Source organism: Chelonoidis abingdonii, chromosome 16, assembly GCF_003597395.2.
Source record: "Chelonoidis abingdonii isolate Lonesome George chromosome 16, CheloAbing_2.0, whole genome shotgun sequence".
NCBI classification, from domain to species: Eukaryota; Metazoa; Chordata; order Testudines; family Testudinidae; genus Chelonoidis; species Chelonoidis abingdonii.
In genome coordinates, this window is record NC_133784.1 from 6,223,539 (window position 1) to 6,238,499 (window position 14,961).

Consider the following 14,961-nt stretch of genomic DNA (forward strand, 5'->3'; position numbering starts at 1 on the left):
GCCCCCGCCGCTGGGACAGACCAGCCAGAGCCCCCCCCACCACATGCTCCCCCTGCCAGGGAGCAGGGGGGCTGCGCGAAGGGGTCCCCGCTCTGCGGTACAAGGAGAGAGTCGGTCACACCCCTGGCTAGCAAGGCCCACGACAGGTCTCTGGCCCCGGTTTGCTCAGCAAGGCTTCGCCGGACTGGCCGCCCCAGACAGCCTGTTCCCGGAGCTGGCACCTGGAGACCGGGCAGGGGGGAGCTCCCGACCCCGACAGCCGAACTCACGGCTCGACTCCAGCCCGCGCCCCCGGGAGACGCGGAGAGCCCCTGCCCCCCCACTTACAGAACCTCCAGCCCCCGCAGCGCGCGGAAAGCCCCGTCCTCGATACAGCCAATCTGGTTCTTGTCCAGCTGCCTGCACAACAAAAGGGGACCCCGTTTTGCTGAACAGATTCCGGGCCCCTGAATGTCCTGAGCACTCTCCAAACACAGGGTAAGCACCAGGCCCTGTCTGGCAGAGCAACCGCTGCAGACCTGGCACTGGAGGGGGTGGCCCTTGGCAGAACTGTGGGGTGAGGCTTATGCAGTACCTGCCCCCATGAGGCCCCCTCCTGACCTGAACTAAGCAGATATCACCTCAGATGTGCCCAGGGGCAGGGCTGGGGCCCCTGGGCACCCCCATGCATCCTGGCTGTGAGCCCAGGGGCTGCCCCATTGCCATGGAGACGTGGCTGTCCTGGGCTGAGCCCCCTCATTGCCACGCTCGGTGGATCATCCTGCCCCTGCTGCCTGGCACTGTGTGCCATCGTTCATGGCAGGCAGAGGCGGGCAGGCTAGGGGTCCTGCTGCACCGTGCGCTCCCACTGCACAGAGTGGGAAGGGCTGTGCGGTGCAGGGCAGCACCCATCTGTGTGCATCCCTGGGGAGCAGCAGAGCACGGGACACCCCAGGGACTCCAATGCAACAAGCCCGAGCTGGAGGCGGGAGACCGTAACACCCCCCCACACACACAGTCCTCATGGCTTTCTGCATCCCGAAACCCATCCTTCCCCAGCTGGACTCCCCATACTCCAGCACCCCCAGGATGCATGATCCTGGAGCAAAGCACCGGGGATCCCCTGGCAGAGCTCGGGGGCTCGTCCCGGAGGTGGAGAGGAGCCAGGCCGGAGGAGCGGCTGGACCATGGCGACTCACAGGTTCTTCAGGTCGGTGGCTCCACGGAAGGCTTTCCTCGGCACGGCCTGGAGGAGGTTCTCACTCAGGTCCCTAGGGAAACAAAACGTGGGCGGTGAAATCAGCGAAGACCCGAAAGCGACGTCCCCTCCCTGAAAGTGGGGCAGGCGCTGGGGGAACCGGGACGTGTCAGGTCAGCTCAGTGCCCCTGGCTGGTATCGCCTGGCCAGGGGGCAGGAACAGCCAGGGCCGAAGGCAGGGCTAATGATCAAAAGTCACATCACAAAATGCTCTGTCGGCACGAAGTCGGGTTTGCAGACTATCCTCAACCACACCTCCAGTCTGCAGAGGGCAGCAGAGCGCTGCCCATGGCTGGGTTCCTGATGCTGTGTACTATCTGGTACCACAGCAGTACCACCATTGACCAAGCTTTAGGGGGCTGTAGCGCTCCTACACTCTCTGGTGTTGAGTGTGCCAGACACTCCTCCCTACTCTGGAGAGACCTGGGTTTCTGGGCTCCGCCCTGTGCCAGCTGCCGCACCCACTGTCCTCCCACGAAGCGCAAATCATCAACAGTGACCACCCCTCCAGGCCAGAGCACAAGTACAGACGTGACAGGAGAGGTCTCGGCCGAGTCTCTGCAGACACCTTCCCACCGGGCCCCACTGCTGGGCCGTCTCTGAGCTACACTACTACACCCCACGGGCACTGCATACACATATCTAACTTGGCCGCTGCTGCTCAGGCCCTACTGCGTGGGGTGTGGTGTGGGGGAGCTGTCCTCGCTGCAGAGCACTGGCAGAAGGGGCTCCCCATGGCTACAGGGCCCATGCCCATTGCAATCAATGGAGAGACCCCCGGGCTCTGGCTCAATGCCATAAACAGCAAAGCCTATTCAGGGCTCAGTGCAGACAGCAGCGAATGGGCCCAGGGCAGGAGCTGCTCTCCTGACTGGCAGGGGCACCAGAAACACATGGACAGAGCCTTGGGCAGCCTGGGCAGCACCAGCACAAGTTGGCCAAGAGCCATCCCATGCGATGGGATCCGGATTCCAGAGCACACGGACACTACCCGGGTCACGCTAATCAGAATTGAATTCTCTGAGGCTTGGCTCTGAATCACTGATCTGGCGGGGGGCCGGGCAGCACCAACTGGGTGAGAGCCAGCGAGAGGCAGAGACTGCCGAGGGGACGAGAAAGGGGACACATGCAGGCCTCATGGCCCAGTGCTGACCACGGAGAACAGAGAAATAGGATCGGTCCCTCGCCGGGCTCCTCAGACAGCGTCTCGCCACACGACGGCCTGATCACTGCACCAGGCCCCTGGCAGGGCATCCGCGCTCACACAGCTGGCGTTGCTGGAGCCACTTCGTGTTGTGAGTCTCTGTGTTGCAGTCAGTGATGTGACCGCATGGTCTAGGCCAGTCACTCCACCGCAGGTGGATCACGGAAACGCCGGCTAATCCGGGCTGATCTGCACCAGGAGGTGGGTGCTCCCTGGGGGGAGCCTCCGCGCACAGGGACAGGGTAATTCTCTGCTGTTTTGCCAGAGCTGAGCCCTTGGCTGGCTGGGTGCCCCCAGGACAATGTGAGGGGTTACCGGTGGCAGGGAACCTTTGCTGGGCCTGCGGTCGCCTCGGTGGCGGGTTATGTCGGAGAGTGGCTGTCTTCCATCCAGGCATTGCCTGGCCAGCCACAGCAGCAGCCAGGTCTCTGGTATGTTCCTCCAGAGAACGAGGCCCCCGGCACGGAGAAAACTGAATAACCTCCACACTGGACCACAGATCCCAGGCCCCAGTCATCTGTGGTCTGGATCCTCCCCCTCCCCATCCACCCTAAGGAAACTGAGGCACAGAGCAGAACTGAGACTAGAACCCAGGTGTCCTACCTGAAAGTCCCTGCCCTGTGCACCATGCCAGGCTGCCCCTGCCAGGTCCATGCTGCACACACAGACACCACCACCCCCAGGAGACTCAAGGGAAAGGTTTCAGGAAGTGTCTAGTCACTTTACTCCTCCTGCAGTCCTGACCCCTTGGGGCTGGGGCTGGGACTGGGGCTGGGGCTGGGACTGCCCCCCCCCGTCCCCTCCTCCAAACCAAGGAGGAGACCTGGAGCAGCTTCCCTGCAGCCCGGAATGGCCTGTGGCCCCAGCAGTGGCCCCCAGCCCAACCATCCACAGGGGAGCAGGTCCCCAAAGGAATCGGTGGGAGGCAGGGGTATTATGGCTGCTAAGCCCTTGAGGGTGCTGATCTCACCAGCCCCAACCTGGAGTGCTAGCTCCCTCCGAGCGGCTGCACAGCTGTCTGCTGCCCCAGACTCAGCCAGGTGGGGACGGCCGGACAGCCAGCCCTGCCGCGCGCTGGCCCAGTAGCTCAGGAGAGAGCCAGTGCGGCTGGGCCCAGGCCCTGAGCAGCCAGCGACCATGGAGGACTCTGTCTGCAGCCTCCCCGGGCTTGCGGCCAGGATGAACACGGTCAGGGATGGCTAAGGGGCCGGGCGGAGCTGCATGGGGCCGGGGCAGGGCGTGTCCGAATGGATCTGGATGGGACTCGTTAAGAAAACCAACCCAAATGGGAGCCTGATTGGCCTGCTCTTTCCCTAGGCTCAGCGCCCGTCCCTGTAGGGACGTCGCCAATCATCCAAGCTGTGCACTGAGGGAGAGGTGCTTTGCCTCAGTTTCCCTGTCAGTACAATGGGAATGATAGTCCTGCCCTGAGGTTGGATTTGCAAAGGGCCTTGCCAGTCACAGCTTCCCTGGGACTATGAGGCAGCAGGTCTCCCAAGGAGAAAGGGGCAGGCGGCCTCGGTCCCCCAGCAGTGACGCAGGGGGAAAGATTGGCCTTCAGCTCCAAGAGCCAATCCAGGCCTCGCACCAGGCGGCCAAGGGCGCAGGTGGGGTTTTAAAGGGGCTTCTAGCTCTGTGCACGCTGACGTGCAGTTCATGTTCTGCCCAGGGGATGGCGCTGACAGGCTGTCCTGGAGCTGCAGGGACTCAGGCAGAAGTCCCCATGTCAAACCTGGATACGTTCATTACCTTGTCCCCTGAGAGAAGAGCCTGGGGACCCGGGGGGCCCATCTCTCTCACCAACAGCCCTCAGCCTAATAAATGACAGAGCCCCGGGGTAGACGGGGTCACAGGGATCACCTAGTCTAACCCCTGCCAAGATGCAGGATTTATTGGGTCTAAACCATCCAAGCCAGATAGCTCGAGAAGGAGCTTGCACAGCTCCCCAGGTGTCTGTGCCACTGTCCGACTGCTCTTACGGACGGGAAATTTTCTCTGAGATTGAATCTAAATCTGCTGTGCTGTAGTTTGAACCCATTGCCTCTTGTCCTGCCCTCTGTGGCAAGAGAGAATCACTTTTCTCCATCTTTCCGATGGCAGCCTTTCAAGTATTTGAAGACAGATCTCATGTCCCCGCTCAATCTCTTCTCTTCCATTTGCGGTTTGTCTGCCCCATTCTGTTTGCAGTTCACCCTAACTGAGTGACCTCGACTGACTCCTATGGGCAGCACCATCCCCTGCTCCCCCCGCCCCCCCAAATTGGCTGTTCTGCAAGGGACACTGGTACAGGTCAGGGCTGTCAGCCCCTGCCAGCTAGAGGCTGCCCCCCTCTCCCCAGGGTATCACTGCTGAGCAGGATTCATAGATTCATAGACTCTAGGACTGGAAGGGACCTCAAGAGGTCATCGAGTCCAGTCCCCTGCCCTCATGGCAGGACCAAATACTGGCTAGACCATCCCTGATAGACATTTATCTAACCTACTCTTAAATATCTCCAGAGATGGAGATTCCACAACCTCCCTAGGCAATTTATTCCAGTGTTTAACCACCCTGACAGTTAGGAACTTTTTCCTAATGTCCAACCTAAATCTCCCTTGCTGCAGTTTAAGCCCATTGCTTCTTGTTCTATCATTAGAGGCTAAGGTGAACAAGTTTTCTCCCTCCTCCTGATGACACCCTTTTAGATACCTGAAAACTGCTATCATGTCCCCTCTCAGTCTTCTCTTTTCCAAACTAAATAAACCCAATTCTTTCAGCCTTCCTTCATAGGTCATGTTCTCAAGACCTTTAATCATTCTTGTTGCTCTTCTCTGGACCCTCTCCAATTTCTCCACATCTTTCTTGAAATGCGGTGCCCAGAACTGGACACAATACTCCAGTTGAGGCCTGACCGGCGCAGAGTAGAGCGGAAGAATGACTTCTCCTGTCTTGTTTACAACACACCTGTTAATGCATCCCAGAATCACGTTTGCTTTTTTTGCAACAGTATCACACTGTTGACTCATATTTAGCTTGTGGTCCACTATGACCCCTAGATCTCTTTCTGCCATACTCCTTCCTAGACAGTCTCTTCCCATTCTGTATGTGTGAAACTGATTGTTCCTTCCTAAGTGGAGCACTTTGCATTTGTCTTTATTGAACTTCATCCGGTTTACCTCAGACCATTTCTCCAATTTGTCCAGATCATTTTGAATTTTGACCCTGTCCTCCAAAGCAGTTGCAATCCCTCCCAGTTTGGTATCGTCTGCAAACTTAATAAGCGTACTTTCTATGCCAACATCTAAGTCGTTGATGAAGATATTGAACAGAGCCGGTCCCAAAACAGACCCCTGCGGAACCCCACTTGTTATACCTTTCCAGCAGGATTGGGAGCCATTAATAACTACTCTCTGAGTACGGTTATCCAGCCAGTTATGCACCCACCTTATAGTAGCCCCATCTAAATTGTATTTGCCTAGTTTATCGATAAGGATATCATGCGAGACCGTATCAAATGCCTTACTAAAGTCTAGGTATACCACATCCACCGCTTCTCCCTTATCCACAAGACTCGTTATCCTATAAGAGAAAGCTATCAGATTGGTTTGACACGATTTGTTCTTTACAAATCCATGCTGGCTATTCCCTATCACCTTACCACCTTCCAAGTGTTTGCAGATGATTTCTTTAATTACTTGCTCCATTATCTTCCCTGGCACAGAAGTTAAACTAACTGGTCTGTAGTTTCCTGGGTTGTTTTTATTTCCCTTTTTATAGATGGGCACTATATTTGCCCTTTTCCAGTCTTCTGGAATCTCTCCCGTCTCCCATGACTTTCCAAAGATAATAGCTAGAGGCTCAGATACCTCCTCTATTAACTCCTTGAGTATTCTAGGATGCATTTCATCAGGCCCTGGTGACTTGCAGGCATCTAACTTTTCTAAGTGATTTTTAACTTGCTCTTTTTTCATTTTATCTTCTAAACCTACCCCCTTCCCATAAGCATTCACTATGTTAGACATTCCTTCAGACTTCTCAGTGAAGACCGAAACAAAGAAGTCATTAAGCATCTCTGCCATTTCCAAGTTTCCTGTTACTGTTTCTCCCTCCTCACTGAGCAGTGGGCCTACCCTGTCCTTGGTCTTCCTCTTGCTTCTAATGTATTGATAAAAAGTCTTCTTGTTTGCCTTTATTCCCATAGCTAGTTTGAGATCATTTTGTGCCTTTGCCTTTCTAATCTTGCCCCTGCATTCCTGTGTTATTTGCCTATATTCATCCTTTGTAATCTGACCTAGTTTCCATTTTTTATATGACTCCTTTTTATTTTGTAGGTCATGCAAGATCTCGTGGTTAAGCCAAGGTGGTCTTTTGCCACATTTTCTATCTTTCCTACCCATCGGAATAGCTTGCTTTTGGGCCCTTAATAGTGTCCCTTTGAAAAACTGCCAACTCTCCTCAGTTGTTTTTCCCCTCAGTCTTGATTCCCATGGGACCTTACCTATCAGCTCTCTGAGCTTACCAAAATCTGCCTTCCTGAAATCCATTGTCTCTGTTTTGCTGTACTCCCTTCTGCCCTTCCTTAGAAGTGCAAACTCTATGATTTCATGATCACTTTCACCCAAGCTGCCTTCTACTTTCAAATTCTCAGCGAGTTCCTCCCTATTTGTTAAAATCAAGTCTAGAACAGCTTCCCCTCTAGTAGTTTTTTCAACCTTCTGAAATAAAAAGTTGTCTGCAATGCAGTCCAGGAACTTATTGGATTGTCTGTGCCCCGCGGCATTATATTCCCAACATATATCCGGATAGTTGAAGTCCCCCATCACTACCAAATCTTGGGCTTTGGATGATTTTGTTAGTTGTTTAAAAAAAGCCTCATTCACCTCTTCCAGCTGGTTAGGTGGCCTGTAGCAGACTCCTAGCACAACATCACCCTTGTTTTTTACCTGCCTTCAAACGGCCCATCAGTGACGACACTGGTAGAATGCTGCATTTTAGTTCTCAAGTCTCTGCCTCCCTCTGCCCTGCGTTCTGTGGCACTGTGGCTATTGAGAGGAATGGACGTGGCTGCTGGACAGAGCTGGAGCTGGAGCGCTGCTGCAAGGCCCAGCGCAGGGGCTGAAACTGTCACCGCCGATGTGCTTTGATGATGACAGGGACATAAAAAAATCTCTTGCCTGCAGGATCCTCAAACTCCCCAACATTTGCCTCTTCTGCCTTGTCAAACAGAGGGTATGTCTACACTACAGGATTATTCCAATTTTACCTAAACCGGTTTTGTAAAACAGATTGTATAAAGTCGAGTGCACGCGGCCACACAAAGCACAATAATTCGGCAATGTGCGTCCATGTACCGAGGCTAGCATTGATTTCTGGAGCGTTGCACTGTGGGTAGCTATCCCGTAGCTATCCCATAGTTCCCACAGTCTCCCCCTGCCCATTGGAATTCTGGGTTGAGATCCCAATGCATGATGGTGCCAAAACAGTGTAGCGGGTGATTCTGGGTAAATGTAGTCACTCATTCCTTCCTCTGTGAAAGCAACGGCAGACAATCTTTTTGCGCCCTTCTTCCCTGGTTGCCCTGGCAGACGCTATAGCATGGCAACCATGGAGCCTGTTTTGCCTTTTGTCACTGTCACCATATGTGTACTGGATGCCGCTAACAGAGGCGGTACTGCCGGGCTACACAGCAGCATTCATTTGCCATTGAAAGGTAGCAGAAATGGTTACCAGTTGTTCTGTACCGTATGCTGTGCCATTGTAAATTGGCGATGAGATGACGGTTATCAGTCGTTCTGTACTGTCTGCTGCTGTCAGGGGCTCCTGGCTAGCCTTAGCTGAGGTCGGCCGGGGGCGCAAAGATAAAAATGGGAATGATTCCCCAAGTCAATCCCTCCTTTATGGTTTATCTGAAAATAGTCAGTCCTGCCTAGAATATGGGGCAAGTGTACTAGAGAACCAGTGTATCAGAGAACCAGAAAGCACAGCTGCTCCGTGTCAGATCCCGCAAGAAATGAGTACTGCATCCATTCATGGTCCCCGCAAACAACCCCACCCATTGATTCCCTTCTCCCCCAACCTTTCTGGGCTACCCGAGCAGTGTCCCCATTTTGTGTTGCATAATAATAAAGAATGCCAGGATAAGAAACACGACTTTTAGTGAGATAAAATAGGACAGCCTCCAGCTGCCTATATATCAGCAGACATTAAACATGAGAGGGAGAGACCAGCATCCCGCTGCTATGAGTAGTCGAGGCAACAGTACAGAAATCTTTCTTTTACACATGAAGGGCTGATGAACTCATCCCTCCATGCATGATGAGGATGGTTACCAGCCGTGTGGATCATCTACGGAAATGACCAGGACTTCATTCCTACTCTTTTACCCAGCCAGCCCAGCACTCACGGCGGATGCGAGGACTGGCCATCGTCCTACAGCATGCTTACCGTCTGCCACTGGGAAGAATGGAGAGGATGTCTCTATCGGCCTTGCCACATCACTGCATCACCCAAGCACATGCAGTAGACATTGTAGGGACTTATAAAAAGTCAAGAAACGCAATTTTTTTCCCTTTTCTTTCATGGAGTGGGAGAGTAAATGACGAGAGATACCCTGAACCGCCCCGGACAAGTGTTTGACCCTACCAGCATTGGAGCTCAGCCAAGAATGCAAATTTTTTCCAGAGACTGCGACTGTGATAAGCTGAGGCCTCAGTCCCCCATCCTTCTCCGTGAATGAGCGTCCATTTATCTTGGCTTTCCTTTCTACACTCTCACCACAGCACTGTCTGTGGACTCTGATCTACCTGCGAGATTTTTTTCAAACCTTGGCATTCGTCTTCTGTAACGAGCTCGATAGAACAGATTTTGTCTCCCATACACATCAATCCATATCTCCCTACTCATGCTGGAGCTCTTTGGATTTGGGACTGCACCCCACCCATACTGATCAGACGCTCCACGCGCAAACAGGAAATGCAATTCAAAAGTTCACGGGCTTTCTCTACCTGGCCACTGCATCTTGATCAGATGCTTCAGAAATGGCACATCTTGCATGTGGATACTGCCTGGAGGCCAATACCATCGATTTGCGGCCACACTAACCCTAATCCGATATGGTAATACCGATTTCAGCGCTACTCCTCTCGTCGGGGAGGAGTACAGAAACTGGTTTAAAGAGCCCTTTATATCGATATAAAGGGCCTCTGTGTGGATGGGTGCAGCGTTAAATCGGTTTAATGCTGCTAAAATCGGTTTAAACACGTAGTGTAGACCAGGCCAGAGTCCTGCACTGGCTCGTCTGGCCCAAAGAACGGGGAGAAGCCAGTTTTCTGCACTTGGAACAGGGCACAAACCCTTCCCATCTTGTGCAGGACACTTCTGTCAGCACTTGGTGTTACGTTTGACTAATCTTCTCATTTCATTGCTTCAGTCCTTCGGCCGCTGTTTTCTAACCACCCTGCGCAAATGTCACCATCCCAATAACTAGGAAACGCTCATCGCCCGCTTGCAGTATGACCCGTAGCTTTCGCATGCCCCACGATAGGACGGGGAGCAGCGCCCTGGGGAGATGGGCCCAGGGAATATGGAAGCCAGTGTCATACGGAGCCCCAGCCAGCACAACATACCCACAAACACTGCCCCGGCCAGCGGGCGGGAATGGTGGGAGGAAACGTGGCTTGTTCCTTGCCCATTTCCTTTTCCTCACTGATTTCATCTCTTTCCAAAAGATTTCAGTTATTTGACGAAGAAGAAAATTTTTTTGCACAGAAAATATCACTTCCCACCCAGCTCTGTTCACACACACTCCCCTCCTGCTTCTCTTCCACCTCCAGAGACAGCCCCACCGACTCTCCCAGCCCCAGCCCCTGGGCCGGATCGCCTCCTAGCAGGCACCGTGGGCACTCAGCCGTCCCAGGCCACTCAAAGCGTTTGCTCAAAGACTGACACCCGAGACCGGCATCTCACGTCTCAGCCCCCAGCCATGTTCCTGTGCCGGAGGAATCGCCAACAAATGGACTGATCCTGCCTGTAAACCCCACTGGAGAAACCTGCCCCCACAAAACACCCCCCAAAGCGTGCCCCCATCGGCACCCCCCACCCCTGCCCACCTGCCATGAGTCTGCTGCTTTCAGGCTGTAATTCCAAGGGGTCTGTGCCACACCCAGCAAGATGGGGCCTGATCCTGAGCGGGCCTCCGGGCGTTGCTTTGAAGGGCACTTGGCCGGCAGCCGGCTGGGAAGGAGAGCAGCAGCCTCCCGGCTCTGGTCACCAGGGAGCTGTGACAATTCATTGCCCTGAACATCCGGCTAATCCCCTGTGCTGGCTGGGTGGGCAGTGAAACCTCCCAGCGAGACTCTGGCAGTGCAGGGCTGCAGCCTGCCCCCCGGGATGTGTCCCGGGCTGCTTTGCCACAACCTGTGAGGCTGCAAAGGCCATGCTGCCCCCACCCGCTAGGCGCCAGGCAGGGCTCTCAGATTTGGGGGTAGAATTCCCCATCCCCACGGCCCAGGGCGACCCCTGCAAGGACACTGGGGGGTTCCCGTCTGCACTGTGCACATGCCCCATCCCACCCTCAGCCAACAGTGGCACCGCAGCACGGCTCAGCCCCCACAGCCTCTATTCTGACTGCCGGGGCCCCTTGCTTTCTCTTTAGCCCTCTGGCTCCCTCCCAATCCACACCCAGCTGCCCGGAGAGGGCTCCTGCATCCCAGCCAAGCCTTCGCCCTTCCCCTGGACAGGCAGCTAGCCAGCCAGCCAGTGCTTGTTAACACGCAGCACCCCGGCCCTGCCAAGGGCAGCTGAGACCCACAGCGCAGGGGGGAGGGGGTGACCAGGCAGCATCCCTTCGGCCTCCTGATTGTCTCACCAGCGCCGCCCCCTTGGCGCCAGGCGCGCAAAGCTACCTGCTCTCCCTCCCCTCCAGTCCGTTCCCAGCGCTCCCTTCCGAGGCTGTAGCCCCCAAAGGGGCTGCTCCAGGGGGCTCTGTGGGGTCCTGCGGGGCTCCAGTGTCTCAGAGAAGGCCAGGACTCAGGTGTGCCACAGACTCTGTGCATGTGAGCATGGGCCCAGATCTATGGGCTCCCCCCCTGCATTGCCTGGGGGGACGACAGTACGTCCTGCCCTGCACTGGCACATGCAGCTCCAGGTGCTGGCCCTGGCGAGAGCGGAGCTGGGCCGTATCCTGCGGCTTCGCTTTGCACCTGGCTGCACGCCAAGGGTGCTGCCCTGTCTTCTCGCTGCTGGCCTGCGGCCCCAGAATGCAGATCTTGATGGGAACATCGCAGGGAAGCCTGCAGCCCCCAGCACACCGCCCCGCCCGGCACTAGGACATGACTTCCTGGCAGGAAGCCCGCTCCAGCAGACAAAACAGGCAGGGTTAATCTCCAGGGGCCCGCTCAGGATCAGGGTTACCATGGCTCCGGCTCCGGGCTAATCCTGCCTTCACACTTTAACCCGATTGAGCCTTGTTTGGCGATGGGCGCTGTGCCGCCGGCGGGATTACAGCTGGACGCAGCAGGCAGGTAATTGCTGCCTGGCGGCCTGGGCCCTGCCTTCTCTGACCTCCGCTGGCTGCTAGCCGGGCAGCAGAGACCTGGCTGCAACTGTGAGTCGTCTCCTTGAGCATAGAGTTCCCCACACCCCGTCTGCCAGTGCTGGGCAGCTGGCCTGGCGGGCTCCCCTCCCTGAAATCAGGGACCAGATCCCCAGCTTGTAGCTCCACGGAGAGCCCCTCCAGCACACGCTGAACCTGGGTCAGTGACCCCCCCCCCCCGCCACGCCGACCCCATGCCCACGCTGACTCACGACCTCCCTCCCCGCAGTCCAGGGCTCAGCCCTGGGGGAACACGGCAGCTGTACCAGCCCTTCAGACAGCTCCGCGCGCTCCCCGGCAGCTGGCAGCTCGAGGGACCATGGCCCAGCCCTGTTCCTCCCAGCCTCCACCCAGCCCCAACTTCAGATGGCACTGGGAGTGACGGGGAGGGGCAGGGCCAGTCCCCCCCACAGCACCCCAAGACTGGACTAGACCTGCTGCCCCCTGCCGCCTGGTGGGCAGAGCTGACAGACCTGCAGGGCCTGGAGTGAGAACGGTGGGATTTCCCTCACCCCCCAACCCACAGCGCTGCACGCAGCCCACTCAGGAAGCCCAGAGCCTGTGGCGAAGGGTCCCGTTAACCGAGACGTGCGGAGCGGGTGGCTAGCTCAGGGCAGCCCCATGAGCAGCCCCCCTCCCCCAGACAGCACATCACAGACTGCACCTTAGCCAGGTGGGGTGGGTCACTGGTGCCAGGCACAAGTCATGGCTTCCGGAGCCCGCAGCAGGGCAGCTCTGCTGCGCACTGGCCCCAGTTACCCGAAAGCGCAGCGTGGAGCGTGCTGGGAGATCCTGGTGGCAGCGCGCCCGCAGGGGAGGTGGTGCCAGCTCCTGCGGGATCTCAGGGTGGTGGCGCTCCAGTGAGGCGCAGCTAGCGAGTGCACTCCCATCTGCATGGGCAGGAGGCTGAGTGTGTGAATCCGGGGTTGGCTGCAGCCGGGGATCACACCTGCCTTTTGCAAGCCTCTAATTCTGAAACTCAGGCTCTGACGTACCAGATCCCAGGTCCTGCTACACACACAAAGACAGCTTTATGCCACCTCTAGCTCCCTCACATCCTGGCCCAGCCTGGCACTGACGGGACCAAGCTCCTGGCCAGGCAGCCTTCCAGGGGCAGTCAGGAATTGCTGGCGCACAGGGTGCTCCCGTCGTGTCCCCGACCCCAAACGCCACAGCGCAGGGGAGGATCAGGTCCTGACCGCTGACCCAGTGAGATCCCTCCCTTCCCCTGGCATTGCCCTCCCTGCCAGCGCTCCGTGCCCCTGTGCCCCCGGCGGGTTTCCACCCCGTCCCCAGCCAGACCCACGCTGCTGCTCTGCTTGGTGCCAAGCAGGGAGCCAGACAGGAGTTTGCCTCCCTCACAGCTGGCGTGTGACATCGTTTGCTGCCGGCTCCACATCCTGCACTCGAGTGCTTGGGGTCTCTCCTCTCCCCTGCACTGGGCCCTTCACATCCACCTGCTCCAGGCCGGTACAAGCAAATGGAGTTTCTACTGCTCGTTAATTCCTGCCTCGCCAGGCCTCTGTGCTGGAAACCAGTTAGCATCCAGCAGGCGCCACACTCGGAGCAGATCAAAGGCATTAATGTTTTCGCTGCCGCCAGGCTCCTGCTTCTGGGGCTCTCTGCTCAATGCACCAGGCCGGTTCTGCCAGCTTCAGTATTTAACTCCTTCATGCCCGCCATGCTGGGGACAGGATGGCACAGCTGTGCCCCAGGAACTGCCCAGGCCCGGCAGCAGGATGCTGCGCCTGACTCCTCTCTGCCCTGCCATTGTACGGCTAATGCTACCGGAGTGGGGGGTTTCCATCCTTCCCGCTAGTGGGGCCAGTCCGGGGAGATGGACCCAGCTCCCCCCAGGAGCCCGCCCCCACCAGAGAGGGGGATCTGCTGGGTTTAGTTGCAGAAGTGGGGCCAGATCCCACCTTCAGCGGTACCAGTGTCAATCTTCAGTGACCACCAGAGAAGCCAGTGGAGTAGCACTGGCCTCCCTGCAGTGTGCGGGCCAGCAGGACCTCACCTGGGCTGCCTGCCTCACACAAACTGCTGCAAGCAGCACAGATGTGCCTAGCCCAAACTGAGCCAGAAACTGCCAGAACAGAGACCGGCTCAGCCCAGAGGCCATCCAACCCCAGAGGGCAGCACCGGCAGCTGCAGAGGAAGGGCATGAACCCTGCCATGGCATTCTGGGATCACCGACTGAGGAGGAGCCAGTCAGGGCTGGGTGCAGGAGAGGTTACAGCCCCATCTAACGGGCCATCAGATAGTCTCATTATCCACAGAAATGTCCAGGCTTTTGCTGAATCCCAATGCTTCAATACCATCCTGTGGCAGTGAGTTCCACAGGCCAACGGTGCGAAGCACGGAAAAGCATGCTGTTTTCTAAGTTTTAAATGAGCCGCTGTTTGATTTCCCATTGTTTGTTTATAATGAGAAGGGGTCAGGCCATCAGTTACTGATGGCTAATGGCTCCCGGCGTCTAACAGCTATGCAAGGGCCCAGCCGATATGGGCTGACTTCATCAGCATGGGCGAGGCCGGCAAGCGCCGGAGACCGAACACCCCTCCTGCCTCTTGGGGGGCTCACAGCAGCAGGGGAGGGGCTGGGAGAAGCCAGGGTCTCCTGCAGCTTAGGCCCCATTTGTTCCTAAGCTGACACAACACCTGGGGCCCCCAGGGACGGCACAGAGGGCTGAGGAAGGAGATTCACTGTGGGCTGAGTGCAGCCTTAGCATAAGGGGGAGCAGTGTCAAGGAGTCTGGGGGAGTCTGGCCCTGCACCCCTCTTCCTGGACCCCACAGTGACTTTTAGCCAGCCAGTAAAACAGAAGGTTTATTGGACAACAGGAACACAGGTTGCAGCAGAGCTTGCAGGCACAGTCAGGACTCCTCCATCCAGTCCTTCTGGGCTTTCAGGGTGCTTGGATCCCAGCTAGGATCCCCTGAATTCCGCC

At 56.7% G+C, this 14,961-nt stretch overlaps 1 protein-coding gene across 1 annotated transcript in view; it reads right to left on the reverse strand.

Annotated features, from left to right (window-relative positions):
- SLIT1 (slit guidance ligand 1) overlaps positions 1-14,961 on the reverse strand; it is a 148,073-nt gene that overhangs the window by 56,043 nt on the left and 77,069 nt on the right. The window contains exons 4-5 of the mRNA XM_075073044.1: positions 1,179-1,250; positions 328-399 (exon numbers count right to left, since the gene is read on the reverse strand). Coding sequence (XP_074929145.1) covers positions 328-399; positions 1,179-1,250 — 144 coding nt within the window. The remainder of the gene's footprint in view (positions 1-327; positions 400-1,178; positions 1,251-14,961) is intronic.